The following is a 26,881-nucleotide window of genomic DNA, read 5'->3' as shown; positions in this document are numbered from 1 at the left end:
GAATTGGAGGTAGCATTGGGTTAGTGTATGGTTTTCTGAGGTCACCTAGTTGCCTTCCCTGGAGAGAGCTGATCATTTTCTTTCTTTTTTTTTTAAAGATTTTTTTAAGTGTATTTATTTATTTTGAGAGACAGAGAGTGCGAGTCAGGGAGGAGAGAGGAGAAAGAGAACACCAAGCAGGCTCTGTGCTATGAGCACAGGGCCTCACATGGGGCTTGATCTCACAGACAGTGAGATCATGACCTGAGCAGAGATCAGGAGTCAGACACTTAACCAAATGAGCCCCCAGCTGCCCCGAGAGCTGGTAAGTTTCTAGGGAAGAGACTAACAAGCTTTTTCTGTTAGGGATCAGTTAGACATTGTATGCTTTGTAGGTGGACCGCTGTTCTAGTGTATCCTTGAGACAAATGTTATGCAAATATAAGCCCATACATGCATGTGTTCTTTCCCACAACTGGGCAAAAATGGTAGCATAATATACAGAATGTTCTGGACTTGGCTTTTATCAGTTAAACCAGGAGTTGGCAAACTATGTCCCACAGGCCAAATCTAGCCTGTTACGAGTTTCTATAAATAGATTTATTGGAACCTATATTTATTTGTTTACATATTGTTTGTGGCTGCTTCCATGCCACTAAGGCAGAGCTGAATAGCTGTGACAGAGAACATGTGGTTTATAAAGCCTCTGGCCTTTTTTGTTTGCTCTCTGGCCTTTTAGAGAAAATGCTTGCTGGTGTCTGAGTTAAACACTATGTTTTAGCCTTTCTAAGCCACTATTGAAAGCGCTGCCTCACCCTTTCTCATGGCAGCGTACTATTTCTGTATATGGCTGCACCGTAATTCATTTAATCAAACCCTCTCGCAAGAAGTATTTGGATCATTTCTGACTGACCTTTACTGCTACAAATAACATGGCAGTGGGTAACCTTGCACTCACTTCTTCTTCTGCAAGTGTGAATATATTTACAGGATGCATTCCTAGAAGTAGAATCGCTCCATCGAAGCAGAGCACACTGGTCATTTTTACAGCTTCTGTCAAATTGCCCTCTGCAGAGATTTATCAGTTTACCTTCTCACCAATGGTACGAAAGTGCCTGTTTGCCCCATCTTTGCCAGCAGAATGTCCTGCCAGCCTTTAGATCTTTACCAACTGCTTCATGACAAACGAGGTGTCCCAGGTGGCTCACTTCGCACTTTTATTCTGGTGAGTTGCATCTCCTTTCTGGCATTTAAGAGGCAAGCGCTCCTTTCTGCTGCTGGTGGTTTATCCTCCTGGTCTGAGAGTCTTCTGGGGGGTGGTCAGTCTTGGGGAATGGGCCTCTCTGTCTCTCTGACTCTCTTATGTCACTTTCGCAAACAAGCTTTTGGGGAACAAAAGTTTTAAGGACAAACACGGGATGGCAGTTAGTGCTGTCGACATTCCAGACGTCAGAACTGGGGAGCCAGGGGTGCTCTGGAGGGATATTTCCACTCTGCTCTGAACTTGGAAGGCTAACTTTCAGGGGGCACAGGCTGTCCTCTTCCTCCATTGTGCTTCTGCTGACACAGGCAGCCTCGTGCTCCTCCAGCTTTTTGATGGGGACCACGTGGCAGGCGTTGTATTTGCAGCTGGCCATCTTTTTGGCTTTCTTGGGGTTCTTTCTCCTGCAGGATGCCAGGTGGTACTGAAATCTGCTGAGTGGGACTCGGTGGTGCGGGTTGTAAGGGCAAATTTCTAAGGCTTCTGGCTCCATGAGAAATTGTTCTTGAGGCAGAGTAGCTCACTTCCCAGATTCAAAATGAAACGCCCCTGTTGGAAGAGCCCTTGGTAAGGAGGATGGAGCTGTCCTCTGCCCAGAGTTGGCCCTTAGAACTCTGTTGGCCAAGGTCTTAACAACTCATTGTTTCCGGTGCTCTGCAACCACAAGTGGTGGGTTAGGAAAGGGACAAGGAACTGTCGGGGGCAGCTGCACAGAGAGCAGAGTTACACAGAAGAACCGTATAAAGCACATGCGAGAGCCAGAACACCACAGCAGCCCCACAGGAAGGTGAAGAGGGTACATGCCAGCTCCGCTTGATTCCTAGAGGTACACTGTGTGATGTCAGGGAGCAGTCGTGAATGGTCACAATGGGCAGCTGGAGTCATCAGTGAAAGGCCACTTGTCCATCGCTTTCAAGAGGTGGAGTAGCTTTGGGGAAAGCTGCCATTCACAATTGCTGGTGACGTGTCTTTTGTCATTTAACTGTTTCTAAACTTGTATGTTTAATGTAATTCCTGATATATTTGAGTTTAAATCTATTATATTGTGCTTCCTGACCTATTCTTTGGTTAATTTTTTTCTCTCTTCCTCTCTAATTTTAGATAGACAGTTTAAAAAAAATTCTTTCCATTTCCCCCAGGGTTTTGTAAGTTACACATTCTCTAATCATTAGTAGTTACTTTACAGATTGAAACATTCGTAAATAACTTACCAAGGTTTAAAGTTCATAAAAGTCTCATCCTCTTTCCAAGTAGTACAGGACTTTCTCTACATACACTTTCCTCTTGACTTATTATGTTATTATTTTAAGCCTAATTTTAAAAAGTTGCCCAGACAGCATTGCTACTGTCATTCCACACGGTCCAGGTTTGTTGCCACTTGTCCTCATGTTGACTTCTCTCTGCTGCTTGTATTTCAGACCTGCCACATGGGATCACTTGGTTTCCGTTAGAGGTTTACCTTTTAGAGTGTTCTCCTGATGAACTCTTTTGGTTTTGTTTGTCTGAAATCGTCTTTATCTTATCCTCCTTCTTGAAAAATAACTTTGTGGAGTATAGTTGTGCTATTTTCCTTTCTTCACTGAAGCGGAGTTCAGTTTCTTCCAGCTTCCACTAGGGTTGAGAATTCAGAATTCCACCACTACCTAACTTCTTGTGAAGGTAATCTGTTTCTTTTCATGTCTCTTTTAAAGAACTTTTCTTTCTCTTTAGTTTTTCTGTAGTTTCACTATCATGTTGACATATGGGTCTCTTTTTTATTTATTCTTTGTTTTTACTTTTAGACCTCTGGAATCTGTGGATTAGTGTCTTTCATTAGTTTTGGGAAATGTTCAGCCATTGTCTCTTCAAATATTGCTTCTACCTTATTCTCGTACTTCCACTGAAATGATACATGTCACTTCCGCCAACATTTCATTGTCCTAAGTGAGCCTTCTGGCCACACTACACTCTTGGTCAAAGAGGTACAGTCCTATTGTGTACCCAGAAGGAGGAGAATAGGAACGTTGTCAAGAGTCCTAAAAGGTACCTGGCTGGCTCAGTCTGTGGAGTGTGTGACTCTTGATCTCAGGGTTGTGGGCTCGAGCCCCATGTTGCATGTAGAGATTACTTAAAAATAAAATCTTAAAAAAAAAGTCCTAAGAACGTCCTGTGTCTCCTTGTCACCAATATTTGTTTCCCTTTTCTCCACACACACATAACATACTCCCTCCATCTCCAAGGGAGAAAACCCAAAGTCCTAACTTAGAGTGGGGGATTAAACACCTTGGTCAGTGCTCACTGGGGGCTGCTTGCATTCTGGCAGGAACTTACTCTAGAATGCTGGGCATTCTAGTGCTTCCAACCAACCTGTTGCTGTGAGGAATGAGGGGCTCACGGAGTTGTGCTCACTGTACCCCCTTTACTCCCCATCCCCCTAGGGATAGCTCCTGGTATACTTTGTTGAGAAGGTGTCCTTGGTAAATTGTAACTTCCATTCCATTTATGGGATAGAGTGCCATTTTCTGTAAGCCTGCAACCCAGTATTGGAGGAGGTATGACACTGGCCCTGCTGGGAGTTAACATGTGGTTTGGTATCTGCTCTTCCATTCCCCCAAAGCCTGGCACAGTTTGTGGGCGATGCTTACAATGCTTTTTCAGTTCCTAGTCCCGTAGCCTTTTTCATGCTTATGACCAGGGCTGACCCAGACACTGAGTAATTCAGGCATGTGTAAGTCTGCAAATGGAGATGATAATGAAAGCACTTCACCCGTCATTGAAATCCACATAATAAGGAATGGGGCATTAGCTATTGCAGGCTTCTTTGTGGCCAAGTACCCATTAGTGTGGCAGGCCAGCATTTAGTCCATTATGGAGAGAGGGAAGACTGGACTTGATAATGCTTCTAATGGACATCTTGAATGGTCTGCAAGCCTGCAGCCTTCTCCCAGCATCTGTTCTGAGCCTGGGACCTGACAGGTTGCTCACCATGGAAACTTGAAGGGAGCGAGGGCTGCAGACACACCTATCTAAGCGGCACTTTCTGGGCCTGTCTGCACCTACATGACCAATAATGCAAGTGAGGTCAGATTCTGCTCATTACCCTCCCGCACTTACCATCTTGAGAGGTGCTACCGACAGATGGTAATGCAGGCATGGAGAGAGAAGGTCATGGAGCATGCAGGAATAATGTTTTCTGAAAATGAACAGTTGTGTGTGTTGGCCAGCCAAGTCATCACTTGTCATTATGGGGAGGGATGGAGCCATTAGAGGATTAGAGTCACAAGCTTGGGAGGACATCTTACATCAAGACTGGCTTCTCTCCCAGGGCTGGCATCCCTTCTGGAACATCCCTGGAGGATGGTCATATGGTGACAGGGAGCTCCCTACTCCCTAGAGAGTTTTGCTGTGGGTTTCTTACACTGAGCTGAGCCAAGCAGCCTCCTCATACCCCTTAGCATGTCAGTGTGAACTCTGTGCCCTCTGCTCTGGGAACATCCTTCAGTATGTAAGGATATCCCAAACATGCCAAACTCATGTCATGTGTATGTGGCGCTGGGGTGTGTTGTCCACTCCATTTCTGGCTCCCAGTGTCTCCCTGCATGTCCAGCAGACAGGTGTGGACAGCCTAGATAGCCCCCCTGAGAACTCGAATTCTGGCCCAGGATTTCCTCTATGCTGTCCTCTGCTGGCTGCTCTTTGCTCAAGGCTGCCCTAGTCTCAGCCCACTGGGCTCCTGCTAGCCCCTTTGACTTGAGGACTTTATTTTGAAAACCCTCCCTGTTGCGTGGTACAGTGCTGCTCAAACTGTAACATGCATATGAATTGCCTGGGATCTTGTTAAGGTGCCAGGCTGGGTGAAGTTTTTGGTTATCTCTGTCAGGTTTATGTATCATGGCTGTGCTAGATTTGTAGATGAGTTGGAGCACGGTTTATCTTTTTCTGCTTTCTGGGTAAACAGCCTAGGAACATTGTTGGAAAGTTTTAAAGAACTTGTCTACTAAACACTCGGACTCCTAACACTTTTGAGAAATAGTTCTATGTCCATGTTCACCTTGGCTCCATGGTTTTCTGCTTCTCTTGGCAATTCTCACTTTTCTAGAAAAGTATGCTGTTAGGGACTGAATTGTGCCCCCCTGCCTCCCCAATTCATGTGTGGAGGCCCTATCTTCAATGCGATGGTATTTGTAGGGGCCTTTAGGGAAGTAATTAAAGTTAAATGAGATATAAGGGTGGGGCCCTCATCCAATAGAGCTGGTGTCCTTATAAGAAAAGAATGAGACTGCAGAGATATCTCTCCACAGGAGCACAGAGGAGAGGCCATATGAGGACATGGTGAGGTGGCCATCTGCAAGCCGGGAAGAGAGATCCCACCAGACACCAATCCTGCCAGCACTGTGATCTTGAACTTCCAGCCTCCAGAATTGTGAGAAAATGAACTTTTGTAGTTTAAGCTACCCAATCAGTGGTATTTTGTTATGCAGCCTGAGCAGACTGATATACAGGCATTCCCCACTGAACATCCTAGATAAACTAGGATACTGTGTGTATTGTTTATCTCTTATGATTTGAAAACTCTTCTCTGCATATTTGGTTAAATTTCCTTTACTTTTCTAATTTTTATTTATTTTTTTGTACTCTCTCTCTTTCATGCTCCCTGCCCTCTCTCTTTATTGGGATTTTACAAGTCTAGGTGTCTTACAGCTCTTTACAAGGAGCAGAGTCTTTGATTTACCAGTTCTGATTTTTATGTTTTCTAGTTCATTAACTTTTACCTTAACTTTTAATTCTTTCCCTGAGTTTATCTTGTTGCTTATTTTCCAGCTTCTTGAGTTGGATGCTTCATTTACTTTCAGTCTTCCTTATTTTATAACAAAAACGTTTAGCGCTACAGGCAGTGTTTAGTTACATTCCATGAGTATTGCTATGCAGAGATCCAATTGTCATTATGTTCTGAATGGCCTATAATTGCAGTTTTGTTCCCTTCCTTGACTTATTTAGGAATAAATTTCCAAGTGATTTAATTTTTTTCATTTATCCTTTGGTTTTTAATCTCTGTTTTTATTGCATTGTGGTCAGATAATGTGACCAAAGAGGATTGCTCATTAGTATCTCTGAGGTTTCCTTGTGGCCTTGAATGTCATCAGTTTTAGTCACTTCCTTACAGATGTTTGAATTAAATGTCTTTTCTGTTTGTATGTATTTATTACGTGAAGCTGGAACATGAGTCCTACAGGGAGCTGGAATATTATATCCCTTTCCTGGGGAATCGCCGTGTCTGTCCACATGATCCAGGAAGTTCTAGGTAAAACAGACTGTGTACCTTCATTTAGCTCAGTGTTTCTGAGCCTCAGTTTCTCTTAACGCCTCATAGTGTCTTGAACAGCCAGTTTTCCATGGAAAGTATTTCAGAGAATTTTGTTTTAAGGTCTACTCTTATTCCTTGAGGGACAACTATTTATGAAAGGTCCTAGTACTCAGGCCCCTCCCTTTGGAACTCTGAGCCCATTCTTGAGTTCCTGTTGCTTCTCTGTTCATTTTAGAGAAGGGGGCACTGCAGTGGGGGATGTCTATGTATCTCTGTAGGAAGCTGTACCAGTCTCAGCGCAGATAGGATTTGCTGTCCTTCTGTTTTGTTACCTTGGAGGCTGAATTGTCTGAAGCACCCAGCCAAGGGTTAACATCAACACCAAGCATTGGTCCCCTACAGCTGCTCTGAAGCATTAGCTTTCCTACTCCTTATTGCTTTGAGCTTGTCCATTGCATGGAGTCCTGCTGGAGATGTAGCTCTGTTTTCACTTGGGTTTCCCCAGAAGCAGAGCCTGAGATAAGGATTCAGACTCAAGTAGTGTCTTCAGGTAAGTCTCTAGAGAGCGGGGAAGTGAGATATGTCTGTATACGTATATAAATATTTTAAAAGAATGAGACAAACACTGTCATGGTATGTCTTCTGTACTTTCTAAAGCTTTCAATGCACATATTTTTCAATAATAAGAAAACCAAGCAAAAATTGTATTCAGAAAAATATATATGGAAACTAGCAAAGGCTGGCAAAGATTAAAGTGTGAGTGGTTAATCCAGCTACCTCGGTGGGCATCTGAAGGCCTTTGGGGAAATAATGGGGAATGGTACAAAACACAACCTGGAATTGCCCCACCCAAGGGGTCAGGGAGCTGGAACACGTATACCCCAACTTCCATAAGACTCATCTGTTGACAGCTATGTCAGGGGGTTTATAAGCTCCTTGGCCCTTCTGACCTTCCAAGCATGGGCAGTCTTGGTACTACAAATAGATGTGGAGACTGGAGGTTAGGCAGAACATACCGGACCTTCCATATGGGAGGGGAACCCATGCATGGGACCATGCATATGGGAGGGGCGCTGACTGCCTCTGCTTCAGGGTCCCTTCAGCTTACTCACACATCTATTTCTTCTTATTTGGTGATTTACGGCACAGCCAGTCCAACAAATGTTTAATGACCAGTTCTTTAAAAAAAAAAAAAAAGTCCCCAACCTATCGCATCTGCTGATTTCCATGGTATGAACTCTCCCACTGTAGCTACCAGTGGTTTCACAAGGAGCTGACAAGATCCAGCTCTCCCAGCACACCACTAGCCAGCGCTTCACTGGGTGGGCTTTCCTAGCATTATGTCTCACTTGAAGGATTCTAGCATGTGGTCTGGGCTCCTCCCTGGTTTATATACTAATACAGATTTTTCTGTGTTTTTCCTTTGACCATTTCGGCAGGCATCTGGCAAAAAAGCAGTTAAGAGTACACCACTGTCAGTCATCTGGAAATCCTTTCACTTTTAACCTTTCCGTGGCATTTCACTGCATGTGGGCTTTTTGTAAACAGCACTTATGTGAGTACGGGGAGGGGAAGCCACTGCCCTTTGCTTGCTCTGACATCTCCCCGGGAGGAGCTGCTGACCGTGCTGGCCAGATTGCAGATTGATAAATCCACTCTTCTTCATCTTCCGCATCCCCCCTGCCGTGTGGCAGGGTGGGGGTTGTGTGCCAGCTTCCTCTTCCTCTGCTCTCATTTTCTGATTCACCTGCTATGGGGTGCTGGGTAGCTATATACAATACAGAACACCGAGTTAAACTTGAATTCCAGATAAACAGTGACACTTTTTTAGTGCAAGTATGTTCTAAATATTGCATGGGATATGTTTATGTTAAGAAATTACTTGGTGTGTGTCTGAAATTTGCATTTAAATGGGAATCCAGTATTTTTACTTGCTATATGTGGCAATCTAGGTACTGGTGACTTTGTTCTAGGGGTCCACTAGAATAGCTGGCTGTCAGATTTGGATTTGGGTTTTCATGGAACCTGTGGTTAGGGCTCACGCCCAATCATAATAATGTGGAAACTTGTTTACCATTTTCCTTTGTTTCTGGAGAGTCTCTGCCTTGGGAACTTTGTAAGGAAGAGTGGATGGCAGGGTGGGATTTAGTGTTCCTGGGTCCTCTAGCACGCTACCGTGGAACACTGGGAAAATCTCACTTTTTGGTTAAAAATTTGGATTTTGGTTTTGGATCCATCCTGAGTCTTGAATTTGATCTATGCACATTTATTGTGGCACCTATTATGTTCAGTCTTACTTCTGTCATTTTGTTAGTGCTGTTGTTTTTAATGAGCCATGTTTTCTTGAGTCAGTTTTATTTGTGGGTTAGAAGTCCTGCCTCTTGTATTAATTGTACCCAAGGTTACAAAAATCTTGGATTGCCCATCAAGTGCTTTTCCTGCCTCTCACATATCTCATGTCTTTGAAACAATTTGGGATAAAGAACCGCATGACTATGATCATGGTTATTCATAATAATTGACTACTGCTCAAAATGAGACCCAAAGAAGGAAGGTGGCAGGGAGGAAACACCCCTACTTCTCTCTTGCCTTCCAGCCTCCACTACCAGAAGCCAGCCAACAAGGGTGTCCACAGAGCCAACCTTCAGGACACAGAGCAGGGTAGGAAAATGGGTGGGTAGAGACTGGGGATGAAGAGCTGGCACACCCTTCTAACTGAACAGATGAGGAGATGGAGGCCTAGACAGGGGAAGGACTTGCCGAAAGTCTCTTAGCAATTGAAGGACAAAATGAGGGCTTTACCCCCAGACCTCTTCATTCCCATATTTGATCTCAAAACTATACTGCTTTCGGGCGCCTGGATGGCTCAGTTGGTTAAGTGGCCGACTTTGGCTCAGGACACAAGTTCAAACCCCACGTCAGGCTCTGTGTTGACAGCTCAGGGCCTGGAGCCTGCTGCAGATTCTGTGTGTCTCTTTGCCCCTCCCCTGCTCACGCTCTGTCTCTCTCTTTCTCTCAAAAACAAATAAAAAAGCATAAAAAAAATTTAAAAACAAAACACAAAAAACTGTACTGCTTTACTTCCTTGACACGTGACTGTATTTTCTCATTTTCAAACCTTATTATAAAAACAAATCAGAAAATGCAAAAGTATATGAAGAAGAAAATAGCATGTAGCGCATATCCTTCCAAATTGCTTAGCGATGCATGGACACACACATTTAATAAAACTGGGAGTGGGCTTCAGTTGGTAGGAGGTTTCAGGGTGTGGTGGAGGGGCTGCTGCCTGGAGCTGGACCACGGGGAGGCCTCTCGTTGATCAGCCGGTTTATGGGGCTCCTGGCCCTGCCTTGCTGTCTCTTCCAGGCCCAGAGCCACTGCTAACATCCCAGAGCTCAGCTTCACCTCCCTTATTTTCACCTGCGCATTTATAAATTACTTGTATTTCACTGCTTGTTTTTTATTTCTATAGTACTTTATATTGTGGGATAAAAATACAGAAAAAAACAAGGGCGCCTGTGTGGCTTAGTCGATTGAGTGGCCGACTTTTGATTTCAGCTCAGGTCATGATCCCAGGGTTATGGGATTGAGCCCTGTGTTGGGCTCCATGCTGTGTGTGGAACCTGCTTAAGATTCTTTCTCTCTCTGTCTTTCTCTCTCCTTCCCTCCCTCCCTTTGTCCCTCTCCCCTACTTGCATGCATGTGCTCTCTCTCTAAATAAATAAATAATACAGAAAAAACATAACAGCCCATATGTACAGGTTAACATATGATTATAACTACTTCCCAGATTAAGGAAAATTGGGTTTCCCAGAAACATCCCCCCCCCCCATTACAGCCTTCCCCCTTCACCCGGAAATAACCCCTATCCTGACTTTTATGATAATTTCTGTGCTGTTCTTTATGGTTTTACCACCTGGGCAAGCCATTTATTTTTGGTTATAAAATGCTAATATTTTTATTTAAAAACATTTGGTAATTCTTGGCTTTTTTTTTTCACTCTTTCACATCTTCCCCACCCTCTCCCCAGCCCCTATTTATTGTAAGTGGAACTATTTTTTTTTCTATCTATTGTGGACTTGCTCCTTTATTTATCTATCTATCCATCTATCTATCTATCTATCTATTTGATTTTTTAAATGTTTATTCAGTTTTGAGAGACAGAGTGTGAATGGGGAGGGACAGAGAGAGGGGGAGACACAGAATCTGAAGCAGGCTTCAGGCTCTCAGCTGTCAGCACAGAGCCCGATGCGGGGCTCAAACTCATGGACCTTGAGATCATGACCTGAGCTGAAGTCGGCCGCTTAACCGACTGAGCCACGCAGGCGACCCCGGAGTTCTCTTTTTAAATGAGTTATTTCACATACATACTTTTTTTTTTTTCAACGTTTATTTATTTTTCGGACAGAGAGAGACAGAGCATGAACGGGGGAGGGGCAGAGAGAGAGGGAGACACAGAATCGGAAACAGGCTCCAGGCTCTGAGCCATCAGCCCAGAGCCCGACGCGGGGCTCGAACTCCCGGACCGCGAGATCGTGACCTGGCTGAAGTCGGACGCTTAACCGACTGCGCCACCCAGGCGCCCCTCACATACATACTTTTAAAGAAAAAATTAAGTGAAAGTAATTCAGGTAGGATATGAGATGGGCAAAATGCTGAAGGTGTTACCCAAAAAACCTGAAGTTTGGAAAACACTGTGCTTCATTTATGAAGAGAAAAAAGCCCCGGAGAAGTCTTTGAAGAGTCAGGGACCAGACGCAGGTGCTGTGTCCCCGGGCAGAGCTGGGCCCCAGTCGTCAGCAGCTGTGGGGTGCACCAACAGCGAGTGCCCTCTGGGAAGCCCGGCAGCTCCAGTGCCACTATGACCGCCAGAGGGCAGTACGGCCCCAGTTTCTGCAGCAGCTTCTCCAGCAAGTTAGCAGCCTGGGGGGGTGGAGGGTTAGGCGGCTCCTCTGCCTCCCAAATGCGGGTTCTTCTGGATTCACCCTAGTCTAGGGATCCTCAAACGGAGGTCTGGGACACGCTCCCTTCAGAATTACCTGGGTGCTTGCTAACCAGGTTTGGGGTCCTTCTTGGACCCATGGATCAGCACCTCTGAAGCTCCAGGTGTGTGGGATGGGGGGTCCGGTTAGGACAGCAAGGTTAGGAGGCCTGGAGAGTTTTGAGAACTTTTGCTCCACTCATCAGTCTTCTAGGGTCAGGGTTTGGGGCTGGTGTGTGTGTGTGTGTGTGTGTGTGTGTTGGTTGGGGGTGGGGCGGAACAGAAGATTATCACACAGTGTAAGTAGGGTTGAGTGTTGGGGGGCTTGGGCTTGCATTTTAGCTTCATTACTTACCTGGATGGGTGACAAGGTTTTGGATTTTTTTGGTTTTTCTTGGGTTTTGTATGGTATTTCTCAACTCTTCATTGTCCATCATCTATCCAGTAATAGTAACTAAACTCATATTATGTGTACTTTCCAGGTGTGGGGGATATAGTGGTAGACAAGACAGACACTGTCCCTGCCGTTCTAGAGTTCATGCTTTTGTGGGGAGTTAGATAATAGCAAATAATCCCACAAATATGGAACTGCAAATTGTAATAGCTGCTTTGAAGGAAGAGGAACTTCCTCAGGGTGCTATGTGAGTGAAGAAGAACTACAGGAGTATGGGGGAGGGTGTGAGGGATTCTTCCCTTAGGAAATTATGCTTGAATTGAGATCTGAAGGGTGACTAGGAGTTAAGAGGCGGGAAGAGTTTTTCAGGTAGGAGACTCTGCATGTGCAAAGGCCCTGAGATGAGAACCAGCTCGCTGCCTTTGAGGAACTTCAAGAAGGTGGCATGGCTGGAGTGCAGGGAGAAAGGGGGAGAGTGGCTGCATGTGGGGTTTGGACAGTAGACAGGGACCAGTACCCTCAGGTTCTCAAATTTCTCATCTTCAAAATGGGGCAGTAAAGTTTATCTTGCAAAGATGATTAAATATAATGATGAGTGCCAAGTGTCTAGTCTAGTGCCTAGTACACAGGTGGTGTCAGAGATGTGAATGTGTGTGGAAGGAAGGCACCTGGGTGGGGGTTGGGGGGGGCACAGCCTGGTTAAAGAGTGAGCCGTGGGGAAGTCCTGTGCAGGTGCAGGGACCAGAGCTGTCTCAGTTAACTGCAGGGACCAACTGAGAAGCGTATTTTAACCACGGTGAAAATTACCGTTGGCATCACTCTCTTGTTAAAAACAAAGTGAAATTGGAGAACATACTGTTGTCTTTAACTAAGCCAAGATGACTAATTATTAGACTCATTTTCTAAAGCTTACCATATACAGACATGTGATAAGCTGGAGAGAGGAGAGTTTGGAAACTGGATTCATTCTGAAACCCCGTAGATGAGGCTCGTATGAGGTTTCTGTGCATAATGACTGTGAACATTCAGTTTAACTCAGCTGTCACCACAGGTGTGATACAAAACAAAATGTTTTGCAAGAGCTCTAAAGAGCATCTTGGGGCAGCTCACGGCAGCGTCCAGGGGATCTCTGCCAAATTGTAAAGGGTAGGAAAGTGGGAGCTGGTGTTAGGTTGGGAGGGAGGACCAGACCCTGAGTCCTAGCTATGGTTTTGACCCTTGGTGACCACATGGTCCTGACTAACTTCCTCCTTCCTTTGGGGCTTAGTGTCCCCATCTGCAAAAAGAAGGGCCAGACCAGATGATCATTAAGGATCTTTCTACTTTGTTGTATGATATTTACTGATGGTGTGATCATGGAAACTTTGCTCTGGGACCTTGCTCTGCTCACTGTTACATCCTCAGGGCCAGGACCAGTGCCTGGGCCCTGATAGGACATCAGTAATAATGGTTGAATTGAATGAAGGACTTTTAAAAAAGATTTTATTTTTAAGTAATCTCTACCCGTAACATGGGGCTCAAACTCACAACCCATAGATCACGAGTCACGTGTTCTCAGTTCTCACCTGACTGAGCTAGCCAGGTGCCCCCAAATGAAGGACTGAATGAAGGAATGAACTGAGCTTTCATTTGATAAGCATTTTTGGCCATGACTTGCTAAAAGTTTCACAAGTCACATTTTCTGTCTTCCTTGTTGAGTATGTTTTGAAGTCATTCACATGACAGATTCAAACTGCAGTATAATATGATGTTCCTTTTCAGTGTGGAGTCTACCTCACTTTCCTGGATGCCTTCACTTCCTCTTCACTTCCATTACCGACATAAGAAACTGAATTTATTTTCAGTGCCATTTTTACACAAAAACAGAGTTTCATCACTTCTTGGGAGTGGCTGGGGACTCCTAAGGACCAAGAAAGAACAATAGAGCCCTGTTGAGATGCATTGGGTGGTGGACTTGGCTCATTCATTGGCTAAGGGATTCATCTTCAATACCTTGTATACCCAGTTCCACAGGACACATAATTTGAATTCATTCCTCAGTGAATAACAATAACAATAACAATCACAATAACAAGTGATCTTGTGTCCTGGTGTTTGCGAATGGCTTACAAATGATTATTGTTGACTTCCATCAATGCCAAGTAGTCTATGGGGTTTATTAGTCTCTGCTTGAGAGACCTTAGTGTCTTCCAGGCTTCCGTGGCCCATCCCATCCTAAGTTCTCTTTGTTTATTCATAGTTCTAGAATCCCAACCACCAGGTTTCTCACCCAGGCTCATTCTGTCACTAGGAGGAGAGACATTTCACTAGATGTTAGGTAGTCAGATGGCTGTGTCTCCTCCCCTAGTGTTCTTGTGAGCTAAGCTTTTAGCCATGTTGCCTCTTGCCCTTAATTTCTCCCTCATGTTGTAGGAAAGTAGACAAAAGGAAACTATCACCTGAGGTCAGGATTGAAAACAGTTTTTGGTACTTTTCACACTTAGGAAGGATTTCTCCTCCAGCTTTATCTGTGGTCTCCTCTGTTCTGGCAGCCTGCATTGAGCCTTGCTGTGTGGACCATGGCCCGTCATAGGATACTGGAATGAGCAAGGCAGAACTCTTGCCCCTCATGACTGTGCAGTCCAGAAGGGAGGTGGGACAGGCATGACAACACTTCCAGAGTAAAGAGAGTGACATGTATGCCAGGAGAGCGAAGAGAGGGAGCTGTGATTGCCGCTAGGGTGGGGTCAGGGAATGACATACAGTGTTCATAAAAATGAACACACATTAATATGTAAAAAAATATAGAAGTTACAATAAAAAAGACCCTCACTCCCTCAAAAAAAAAAAAAAAAAAAAGAAAGAAAGAAACCCACCATTCAAGAGCACCTGGTGGCTTAGTTGGTTAATCATCCGACTCTTGGTTTCGGCCCAGGTCATGAACTCACAGTTCGTGAATTCAAACCCCACATCGGGCTCTGTGTTGAGAGAGACTGCCTGGGATTTCTCTCTCCCTCTCTCTCTGCTCCTTGTCTGCTTGCATATACTCTCTCTCTCTCAAAATAAATAAATATTAAAAAAAAAAAACCCACCATTCAAACTGTTTCTATGTGAATGGGGTGCCTGGGTAGCTCAATCGGTTAAGTGTCCAACTCTTGGTTTTGGCTCAGGTCATGATCTCATGGTTTGTGAGGTGGAGTCCCATGTCAGGATTCTCTCTCTCTGCCCCTCCCCCCACACATGCACCATCCCTCAAAATAAATAAATAAATAAATAAATAAATAAATAAATAAATAAGAAAAAACCCACAACTATTTCTTTTGAATTTTTTTTTCCAACGTTTATTTATTTTTTTGGGACAGAGAGAGACAGAGCATGAACGGGGGAGGGGCAGAGAGAGAGGGAGACACAGAATCGGAAACAGGCTCCAGGTTCCGAGCCATCAGCCCAGAGCCTGACGCGGGGCTCGAACTCCCGGACCGGGAGATCGTGACCTGGCTGAAGTCGGACGCTTAACCGACTGCGCCACCCAGGCGCCCCAACCCACAACTATTTCTATGTGGAGTTTCTAGACGGAGAGGTAGATAGAAATACTTTTATAAAATGGGGTACTTTTGAAAACAAAAGTCATTAAATGTAATTTTATTTGATATTAACAGAAGAAAAGGAAACCAATGAAACCAAAGGAATTTTTGAACTTTGAGCAAGTATTTCATCACCAGTGTAATTGTTTCCTAAAAGATCCCACTGGATGCCTGGGTGACTCAGTCGGTTGAACAGCCTACTCTTGATTTTGGCATAGGTCATGATCTCACAATTTGTGAGATTGGGCCCTGAGTCTCTCTCTCCTTCTCTCTCTCCTTCTCTCCTTCTCTCTCTGCCCCTCCCTGCTTGCATGTGCATGATTTCTCTCAAAATAAATAAACTTTAAAAAATACATATATTTTATCATAAGCACATTTAGCAATGGTATTCTTCTAAGATAAAATACTTCAATTAATCCAATGATAGAATTTTTGAGAGACCAACATAAAATTGTCCATTAAATCAGAAGACATGGGCAGATTCTGTGAAAAGTCTGTGACTAACTTTTCCATTCCTTCCCTAATCCATTTTTCACAGAGCAGCATACAGTCCGTTCTGTGAGCTTTGACAAATGCACAGTCACGTAATCACCCTACAGTCAAGATGCAGAAATCCCCCTCCCCCCTGGCAAATCTCTGTGTCCCTTTGCAGTCAACTCCTCCTTCCACACCTGGACCTTGGCAAACACTGATCTGTTTTCTATACGTACAGTGTCACCTTTTCCAGAAAATCACAAAACTCATACAGGAGATAGATTTTTGACTTTTTTGTCACTTAGCATAATGCATTTGAGATTAACCATATTGTGTGTTGCAGTAATTCACTCCTTTTATTGCTAAGTCCATTGTATAGATGTACCACAGTTGGTTGATCTGCTCACCAGTTAAAGGACATTTGGGTTCTTTCCAGTGTCAGTCAATTTGAGTAAAGCTGCTCTAAACAATTGCATACAGGGTTTTCTGTGGCCACAACCTTTCCTTTGTCTCAGGCAAGTACGGCTGGGAATGGGATTATCTGGTTGAATGGTAAGTGTTTGACTGTATAGGAAACTGCCAAACTGTTTTCCTAGGGAACATTTTGCATCTCCACCAGTAATGTAGGAGAGGTCCAGTTGCTCTGTGTCCTTTCCAGCACTTGGCTTTGTCAATTTACAGTCTGTTCATTCTAGTAGATATGTAGCAACATTTCATTGTGCTTTTAATTTGCAGTTTCCCCAAAAGAACCATGTGTTCTTAAAATCTTCTGATCTGTGGTCAGATGCATTATCTACTGTGCCCCTGGCCACGTACTGAGAATCATGCATCCCTAAATGACATGTGTACCTGTTAATATGGATAGATGGGTGGACTCCTTGTTTTATAAAGAATAGGACACTAACCTTCTCCTGCTTCCTTTCCCTTCATCCTTCATCTCTGTATCATTCTATATTGCTAAGTTTTAAAACATTTGTATTTCTTTGAAATCATATCTGAACATTGGTATAAACCCTAATTTTAAATGGATTCATTGCTCGTGCTCAGTCCTCTGCCATGATGTCTTCCTCTCCCTCCCTGAGTTTCTACTTTTTATTTATCTTTTCATTTGCTGGATTTTATTATCAAGTAGTTTTCACAAGAGAGATTCATAACAGTCTGAGTTAGCTAATATTTGCGAGTGTCTGCCTGTTGCCTTTATACTTGAACGACATCTATGCAGGACAGAATGATCTTGGCTCACAACACCTCTTTTAATCGAAAATACCCATTTTCCCAGTATCTTCTGGCTTTGACTAGCACCTAATAGAAGCCTGAATCCAGCCTGATGCTTCTTCTCCTTTGCAGATGATTTGCTCTTTCTGCCAGAATGCCTAAAGATTTATTACTCAAAGTTTGTTTTTCTTTTTCTAAAAATATTTTCTATTTTTAAAAAAGAATAAATGCACATAGATTAAAAAGTCAAATTGTACTTCCCAGGAAAATCAACTCTTTCCTCTTGCCTTTCTTCATTCTTGCCAACTTCTTCCAACTCTTGAAGCTGTTTCTTTTAGTTTTACATCTGTATTTCTAAATAACAGGGTTACATTCTATAAGCCCTGGGTGAGTTTGGGGAGAGGGGTTTGCTGGTTGGTGGGCTTCACTCTGGGGTAAAGGGGCAGGGGACAAGGTGTGCCACCAGGAGACCTCAAATATGGATATCTCCAAGTCTTTTCCATCTAGCTGGTTTCTTCCAGGCTAGAGGAGTTGCTTGCTCCCCTGTACAAGGGCACCAGCCTGTTCTGGGGCTGAGTGGGGAAAGGACTTCTCTGTGTTGTATTGTTCAGTGCGCACAGTTGGCACTTCATTCTGGTGATTCTGGCACAGCACCTCATACCCTCCGCTAGCAGTGACCGATGTTTATTTTTGAGCCTCTGGTTTCAACCTCCCAAGGGAGTAAACTCCCCACCTTTTTTTCCTGAGTAAGAGGCATCATCTCCTAGCTTTGCAGAGTCAGGAAAGGAGGCTGGCGTTCTAGATGCTTGTCGTACTGACTCTTGGGCACTCCTGTTTCAGCATCTCTTATACCTCAGCCTTCAGGGGTATTCTAGTTGATTCAGAATTCTGTGGCTCAAGTCCATTTTCTCTTTGCTGGTTTCCCCACCCTGCAGACCCCACACATAGGTCTCAGTTTTTTCTTTTCCTGGGTTAGTCACCACTCATCCATTTATGTTTTATCTTCCAAATTTTGATGACATCTGTCCTCTGCTGTCATCTCTTCTCTTATATTTGGTCTTGAGAATTTATGCCCTTAAAATATTTGTATTATTATATAGTTTTGTAGCAGAGAGCACTTATGTGAAATTTTCTTCTGGATTTGGGGTTGTGTTTTCTTCTAGACTGGATTCTTTGCCTTTGGGTGATTCTTTTTCTTGGGGTGTCAGTTGATATGTTTGCATAGTTGGCATCTGTTTCTTGTGCTCAGGCATTTCTGTCCAGGTATTCTCTTTGCTGTTATGTAGTGTGATTTTGGACTCATCTCAGCATTATCCGAGGCAGGTTTGTGTACAGTCTTTGGAAAAAAAAATACCTGGGGCTGTTTTCTCTCTTACCTCTGAGATTTTGTTAGTACATTATGCTAGGGTACACCTCCTTGGGGAGAAGGATTACTTTTCTTTGAAATGTAGGACGGTTAATACTCACTGTCCACAGCTTTGCTGGGGGAGAGGTAGCAATAAAAGTCATTCCCAACACCCTGAAATTAATAAATGAAGGTGGTAGGGAGCTCCCTGTGGGGCAGCTGATGGCTGAGTGAGGTTGGTGTGATGAAGGGAGAGGATGAGGTCCCCTAAGCCCATCCCTGGTCCCTAAATGGCCATCATGAGAGTGAGTAGGTAGGATGGGAGTGGGGTGGCCCAGTCTGGAAATGCTGGCAGGGGATGAGTGGCCTCGTGGCTGTTTCTGGAATGTATGCCAGGATCAGGATCCTGCAACTGAGAATCTGGCAGGCTCTGACTGGTGGCCAAAGAGTCCAACTCCAATCTGAGGTCAAGTCACCAGGGATCATTTATTGATGTTTCTGGGGAGAAATGAGAAGGAATACATCAATTGAATAAGATGATGTTCGTTTATTACATCCATGATGTCTTTCAAGGCTTTGAAAAACACCCTCTTTTGTCTAATTAGTCATTGTGACCATGTCTCCATGGAAACCATTATGTTTGTACTCACAATAGACACGTGTGCATCCATTAAAGGGACACAGTTGCCAAATGTGAGCTATGGGCTCAGGGCGGAGTGGCTTTGTACCGCACAACCATCAGGGCTGCTGCAAAAAGTGTCAGAAAACAAGCAAATGGCTGTTCTATCCGTGAAGGGAGATGCTCTCCGGTGTCAGGCCTAGGATTTAGGGGAGCGTGAAACCAGGAAAATGGAGTGCTCATGCTCAGGGTGAAAGCCTAAAGGGACAGAATTCTTTTTTCTTTTTTAACCCATGTCAAGGATTTTTTTTTAACCCATTAATTACTGAAGGAACCAGGAAGATATTAAAAACTGGTTCAGAAGAAAATCCAGAGCTCAGATGTGAACTTTCCAGGGAAATGGAAATGAATTGGTTAATAGGTACAAACTTGGCTTCTTCCAAGAGGGCTAAGGCAGGCAGTAAAGTTTAGTTTTTTTGTTAAAAATATACTGAGAGCTAATAAGTGCCCGGTGGAGGTAAGTGAGTGCTCTGATGGAGGGTAGACAGGCTGGGGTGAGGAACTAGAGCAGGGCCCTGCTCCCCAGGCCTGGGCGGTTTGGAGGGCTGGGCATAGGGGAGCTGCCAGGGGAAGAGGCTGCCTGGGTCCCATCCTGCTTGTGTTAGTGTTCCTAGCACCCAGTGCAAGCCCAGCATCAGGTAGGTGTACCACTCACCTTGGAGCATGAGGGGAAGGGAGGGAGCCCTTCAGGAGGGTGGAGTCAGAGTCACCTGGGAAATCCCAAGATAACAGGACCCCAGCTCTGCCATGGCGCCGGGCATGGAGGGAAACCGTTCCCTCCCAGGTATCACTGCCTCAGCTCTGAGAGCTGCGAAGGGCTTTATTTCTCCTGGTTCCTTTGTCTTGTGGAGTTTCAGGACTACAATAAACCTGAGCTAGCTTGTCAGGTACTGACCATCAGCACAAGCTACAGGAACACGATGAGAATGAAGCCCTCAGGCCCCAACCAAAGACTTTTTACTGAAGCAGTCAAAAGGGGGAAAAACTATTAGAGTGGCACTTAGAGATCTAGAAACTTTATGTCTGTGGGCCTAGGGAGCAAACAAGTGCAGTTATCACAGATATTGTATCACAATACAGATACATCTGTAAACTCACTCACTGGCAAGTCCACGTTCATAACCATTATCTCTTGTTTTGCACACAATTCTAGTAGCCCTAATATTTTTGGCTTCCTGGTCGTGGTGGATTAGAAATAACAGAAGAGCCATTGGTGCGACCTGTTGGCAAGCACATTCGTACCAGCAAGTGGGAATGGCTGAGAGCTGGACAGGTCAGGAACTGGAGACACATAAAAACAGTCACGAGAGGCTGGGACATAGCATGCTGGGCCATTCAGTGTGGGAGCAAAAAGCTCCCTGCTCGCTCCTGGCCGAGCCCACTATTGACCGTGCTTCTCTTAGCAATAGCCTTGAGTCATCCAGGAAAGAGGTTCTTGCCAACAGCAGGAGTTTGGGACCGTAAAGTTCTGGGTTCGATACTCCACTCACTGTGGGCCTCCGGGCAAATCACTCAAAATAAAGCCTTCATCTTAGAATGTTGGGACGATCACAGGACCTTGTGAGGTACATAATAAATGCTCATTAAAAATTAATTGGTAGTAGGGGCACCTGGGTGGCTCAGTTGGTTAAGCGTCTGACTTCAGCTCAGGTCGTGATCTCCCGGTGTGTGAGTTTGAGCCCTGCATCGGGCTGTCTGCTGTCGGCCTGGAGGCGCTTCAGTTCCTCTGTCTCCTTCTCTCTCTGCCCATCCCCCACTCGTGTGTGCTCGCTCTCTCGCTCTCTCAAAAATAAATAAACATTAAAAATATGTATATTAAAAAAAACAAATGAGCTGCTATTAGCAGAGTGGTGAATGATGGTCATATATAGGCCACAACATGGGCGAATCTCAAAAACCTCGTGATGAAGGAGAGAAGCCAGGCACAAAAGAGGACCCGCTATATGGCTCCATCTGCAGAAGTCACAAAAACAGGCAAAACTAATCAATGATATTAGACGTCACGATAGTGGCCATGAGCTGTAGTGCCTTTTCTGTTGTAAAGTAGATGCAGAAATTCCCATAAAACAAACATGCAGCAACTTAGTGGATTGTGATGAGGCCACCTGAGAAGCTACTGTCAAAGTCTCATTCCTCCTGCCAGATGTTTTGCTTCTCGATCTAGACGTTGGTTCCTCAGGGGGTTCAGTTTATGAAACAGGGAGATGTGTGCTCAAGATGGATGCCCTTTTCTGTATGCATATTATGCTTCCATAGAAAGTGTAAAGTGCCAGCTGTAATTATGACTCTTCATATTACTATTGTACTAACTTCTTTGGACCTCACGCTCTTCATCTGTACAATGGGGATAATAATCCCTTCTTTGCAGGATTGTTATAAGATGTAGTGTTCACAGCACGTTCATTCATTAGTCCATTCAAAACACGTTTACTGAGTGCCTGTGGGCCCAGGACTGCTCTGGGGGCCGGTGATAAGCTGTGAGCCAAACAGACAATAATCATGGGGCTTATGTGTTAGTGACAGGGGAGACACATGCTAGGCATTCACTTGAAGGGACCTATTACATTCTGATAGTGCCCTCTGGTTTAGAAAACCAAATCCTGGAATACCTCTCCATCCCAAATGGTTGAGATTTTTTGTTGGTTTGGTTTGTTTGGTTTTGATTTGGATCTTTTAATTAGCTTCACTTGTTATGAAATCTTGGTTTGAACCAAGCCCCACCAACGAAGGTGTATATATGCTACACTGAGAATTTCTGCCTTTTCTGGAATTTCTGGGTACAGTTGAATTGTGAATTAGAGCAAACCATCCTTCATGAACCTACAGTGTTGGGGGCTGAGGGAAGGCTATCCCGGTAAAGAAATGCCTTCTCCTTCCTGCTTTGAGGAACTTAGGTTTCTAGGCCCTGAACCCTGCAGGCAGGAAAGCGTTAAGAAAGAAATGTGCATTTCCACTGAACAAGAAAATCAACTTAGAAAAGAAATGTGTATTGGAAAATATCTATTTGCCTGCAAAATAATGTAAAAATAATGAGCTCCTATTCCCCTTTGATGTGCAGCGCACGCTTTTAAGGAAAGATTCTGCATTTCTGAGATACTGGGCCTGGCGTGTAATGAAGTGGTTGTTATGGCAACAACTTTCAAAAGCAAGTATTTTCTGAGAGATGTGCTCCACACAGCCAGCGTGAGAGAGGAAAACATGAAAACAGAGACAGGGAGATGAGCTCAACAGAAAGCATGAGATGCCAAGAGCTGCATTCTGTGCCTGAGGGGGAGGGAAGTGCTCCCCTCATCACCACCCTGGCCTGGCTTTGCAAACTGCAGGGGAAGCCAGGCCCCTGCCCTGGAAGGGGTCCCCATGAGGAATGGGGGTGGGAGACAGGGTTTGGGGCTGAGGCGTCGTCTCTTACCTGGAGATGCAGCCTCAGTCTGGGGGCTGCGTGACCAACTGCTCTCCATGATCCCCTCCAAGCCGGCCTCCCAGCCTCAGCCTCAGCCCCTGCCACCCTTCTGTCAGCTCCCTCCTGGCCTCCATGCTCCAGGGTACCAAAGGCCCCCATTTATTCCAGAGCTCAGTCTTCCCACTGACACTCGGTTGAAGGGACCTCCCACTCACTCTACTCCCTTTGCGTCCCTGGGGGCCCTGCCAACCCAGTGCCCAGTGTGTGCAGACATGATGCCGAGAGCTGGTATTCATCGTCTCTTCTGTCTTCACGGCAAGCCCCAGTGCCTAGAACAGTGCCTGGCACAGAGAGGCTGCTCAGTCTCTGTTGTTGAGGAATGGATGGTCCTTCTCTGGAGCTACAGCTATTGTCCCCATTCTACAGATGAGGAATTGAAGCTCAGAGATGTTAAGTGACTTGCCCAAGCCCTGAAGACCGTGAGCAGAGGAGCTGGGCCGCCCACACTCCTGCATGGCACTATCTCTCAGTACCCCCCACTTATCAGCCTCCCTGTCTTTGTTCATGTTGTGTTTCTGCCTGGTAACCCCTTCTTGTGTCCTGCAAGGCCTAGCTCAAAGGCCACCTTGACCGTGATGTTTTGAGAAAGCCACCTCTAAACTAGATCCTTGGGTGTGTCAAAGCCCAAAGATAGGACCCTCACAACTTGCTGTTGAGTCTGGGCAGAGCTGCTTCTGGGCTCGGTGTCTGTCTGTTCACCACTCTCCCCACAATGCCTGGCGTAGGGAAGGTATTTGGCAGCCTTTAGTTGAATAAAAGAAACTTTAGAACCCAGATAGTCCTGGAAATCCTGTTGGGTCAGTTGCCAGGTTTCTGAGATCCTGGGAGCTCCCCTGGCCAGAGCTGAATCCTGCTCCCATCCACCCCAGCTCACGTGTGTGTGTGTGTGTGTGTGTGTGTGTGTGTGTGTGTGTGCCCATTCATCTGCAAATGCATGTGTGCATGGCCTCTTTGAGGGGGATTTGCTCTAAAAGGGTCTGGGGCTACATGTGTGTGTGCTTATGCACTGGGCTGAGGGAGAAGGGGGTGTGCATAAGGCTTTGAGGGTATCTCTTCTCTAGAGGGGCATGTGTCTAGATGTGTGTGTGTGTTTCATATGCATGTGTGAGACTGTGCGTCAGTGTGTGCACTCCTGGTCTTGATGTAGGATGTGTGTGTGCGCGTGTGTGTGTGTGATATGAAGGAGTGTGCTGCAGAGAGATGTGGTATAAATATGTGTGTAAGGCATGTGGCTGGGGATGTATGGGTGGATGCATGGGGAGAGGGGTGTATGCATTCAGGGGCTGCTGCATTTACCAGGCAGAGGCAGAAGGAGCCCACAGAAGATGGGTTGTATTTTCAGTTCAAGGCTTCTGGCTAACCTGCAACCACAGAGAGAAGACTCTGCCATCAGACTGTCTTCTGGATCATAAAATGGGAGAGAGCTGGAAACAGCTTTGGAAGTCACCTTGTTCTATCCCTTCTGTTGCACCTCATGAAAAACAGAGAGGGGAAGCAACCTCCGGAGGTCACACAGCATACTCAGGATGAAGCTGGAACTTGGACTTGTATCTGGGTCTGGGCTCCCTCATGCCCCCAGGCTGCTGCCAGGTCCCTGGGGAGGAGGGAGAGGGTTAACCACAGAGTAATTAATATCAGGCACCAGAGTATTCTACAATTCCATTCCCACTTTAATTAGGGGAACTTTTTTTTTTTTTAATAGAAGTCTTTGTTGTGTCAATTAGTTGATTGACTATCACTGGTTTCTAGGTTAGGGAAACTTGATCTGCAGTGAATGAATTTGTTTATCAGGGAAAAGGAGCCAGGGGATGGAAAAAGAAATTCAATTAAGTGTCAGGCTGCTGAGTGACAGGTTGCATTTGATAGGACTTTTAGCTTAATTGCTTGTATTTCATTAAGAGATTTATTTATCAAGAGAATTCTTCATGTTAAAATCTCAGGCACTGTCTGAGTGGCTTCTGGCTATTTTTCTGCATTGATTGAGGACACGAAAATGTGGACCTGAAGAATTACCTGGGGCCTCAGAAACATTCTTGTGTCTAAGACCCTCTGAGCCTGGCTGCTGGGGCTGGCAGTCCCCTCATCCTTCCCGTCCCAAAGTTACATTCAGAGTTTGGAAAGGGTCTGCATTTCTCTGAGGAGAAGTATGCATATTTCTCTTAGATTTTCAAAGGGATATAGAGTCCCAAAGAAAGTAACACCCAATAGGTTGACAACCTTTTGTTCTTTGCTGCTTCCCCCCACAAACCAGGTTTTATTTCACCCACATTTGTAAAATGGTACATGAAGGCAGTTCTAGAAACTAAATATTACTAAGTAGTAAATGACTTTCAAAATAAGTATTGTTAAGAATAAAGTCATCCCTATAAGCTTTAATTTAGTTAGAGAAATGATCACTACCAGTTGTTTTCAGAATGTCAGAAAGGCCCCCCAAAATGGATGCATTCTAAATCAAATGGGTCTTGCTGTCCTAGAAGTAAATAAATCATATGTGATGTGACTCATGCAAGCGGTTTTTCCCGAAGTCCTCCTGCTCCTGCTCCCGAGAATTGCCCAATGTGTAATTTATAATAGTTGTAGGGAGTGATCACATTGTATTATAAATGAGAAAACCAAGACTCAGAGAACGCAAAAGGTTTTTCTAAGGACGCAGAGCCAGCCAGGGGCAGAACCAAGATGAGTACATGTTCCTCTTGCTGTTTTTCCAACAATCTGGCTTTCTGTAGGGCTAGATTTCTGGGCTTAAGGTGGGGCTTAAGTCCCGCAGGGGACAGTTCAGCTGGTCGCTCCTTCTTTTCCTTCTGCTCTATCAAGGCAAGAGAGCAGAGTGGTTAGGACTGAGATCACCTGGACCTCCTGCTTTGGTGACCTTGGATACCTGCCTCCTCCCTTCTGATAAACTGATGATAATAAGATTATCTGTCTCACTGGTTTGTTGGGAGGATTCAATGGGGCATTCCATGCAAGGTGCTTGGACTGTATTCATTACACAGTAAATGCTTAATAAAAGCCTTAATTATTGTGTTTTCCAGGTAAGATTTCGTGTGGAAAGAAAAAGTTTTCTAATTCTTAAAAATAATTGAGGACTACTGTTCTGCATTATGTGAACCCCACCCTCCACCCCACACCCCCATCCTTAAAAAGAAATAATTTACTCCAGCAAATGGGTGGATTCAGTCCTAGTCCATGATGACTGATGACTGGTGGTGAACCCAGGTCTCCTGCTCCTCAGGCTTTGCTCTCTCTGGCATTGCCTGGTTCCTGAGTATTTTTATTTTCTTCTCTAGGTGAACATTTATTTATGGTTCTCCTTCCCTCCTTCTTTCCTTCTTTCCTCCCCTTTTATTTCTCTCCATCTTCTTTCCCTCCCTCCCTCCCTCCCTCCCTCCCTCCCTCCTTTCCTCCCTCCTTCCTTCCATCCATCCATCCATTCATCCATCCAGTGGAGCACAGGAGCTGCTCGTAGACTTGTATGCACCAATTTGGCCCATGTCTTTCCAACTCTGTGTTCAGTGATGTCATCTTGGTAGCTTGAAATCAGCCATGATGGGAGTATTTACAGTATGGAAATTGGAGGACAGTACAAGTGAGGGCTTTTTTTGCTTTTTTGGTTTTTTTGATAGCTATTTTCCAGCACACCATTGCATCCATCCATCCCTCTTTTGTTCATCCATCTCTTTGTATGTTCAGACATGGACCCACCAGGCCATTGCCCATCCAACCATCCAACCATCCAGCAAGTATTACACTTCTTGTGGGCCAGGCCCTGCACAAGATCCACTGGGAGGGCAGAATTGGTCAGAGCCTCTTCCCTTCCCTTGAAGAATTGACATTTTAGTGGAACAGACACTTTACATCTGTCTCACATTCAAGGATTGTCCTGGACATCATTTCATTTGATGACCATGGGGTTGGTATTGTTATCTCAGTGTAACAGTTAAGAAGATTAAGGCTCAGAGAGGTTAAGTGAATTGCTTGAGGTCACACAGCTGGCTGTACATTCATTTGTTTATTCCTATGACAGGGCATGATATTCCCCTTACCAACTCAGATCCAGCCAGAAAGTCAAGGTGAAAACAGATTTTCAAACCTGTCCTTCAGAAATAAGCCTTCTTTAAAAAAAATAGAAAGAAAAGGAAAGAATAGGGAAAGTTATTTTTCCATCTTGCTTAGATGGGGACAGTTTTGAATTTATTTTTTCAGATTGAACAATCGTTCCTCAAATGGATAGTGATAGGTGATCTAA

The 26,881-nt window shown here is 44.8% G+C and overlaps 1 protein-coding gene across 1 annotated transcript; it reads right to left on the bottom strand.

Annotated features, from left to right (window-relative positions):
* Nucleotides 1-851: 851 nt before the first annotated feature.
* Nucleotides 852-2,278, bottom strand: GTSF1L (gametocyte specific factor 1 like). The gene has a single exon (XM_047853262.1). The coding sequence runs from the start codon at nucleotides 1,731-1,733 to the stop codon at nucleotides 1,230-1,232; it is 504 nt and encodes a 167-aa protein (XP_047709218.1). The 5' UTR covers nucleotides 1,734-2,278; the 3' UTR covers nucleotides 852-1,229.
* Between the last annotated feature and the right edge of the window lie 24,603 nt (nucleotides 2,279-26,881).

This window comes from Prionailurus viverrinus, chromosome A3 (genome assembly GCF_022837055.1).
Source record: "Prionailurus viverrinus isolate Anna chromosome A3, UM_Priviv_1.0, whole genome shotgun sequence".
Taxonomy (NCBI): domain Eukaryota; kingdom Metazoa; phylum Chordata; class Mammalia; order Carnivora; family Felidae; genus Prionailurus; species Prionailurus viverrinus.
This window is presented reverse-complemented; position numbering and strand designations above follow the sequence as displayed.

Coding starts and splice junctions, on each gene's coding strand:
- GTSF1L (XM_047853262.1), bottom strand. CDS start 1,733: ATGGAGCCAGAAGCCTTAGAAATTTGCCCTTACAACCCGCACCACCGA.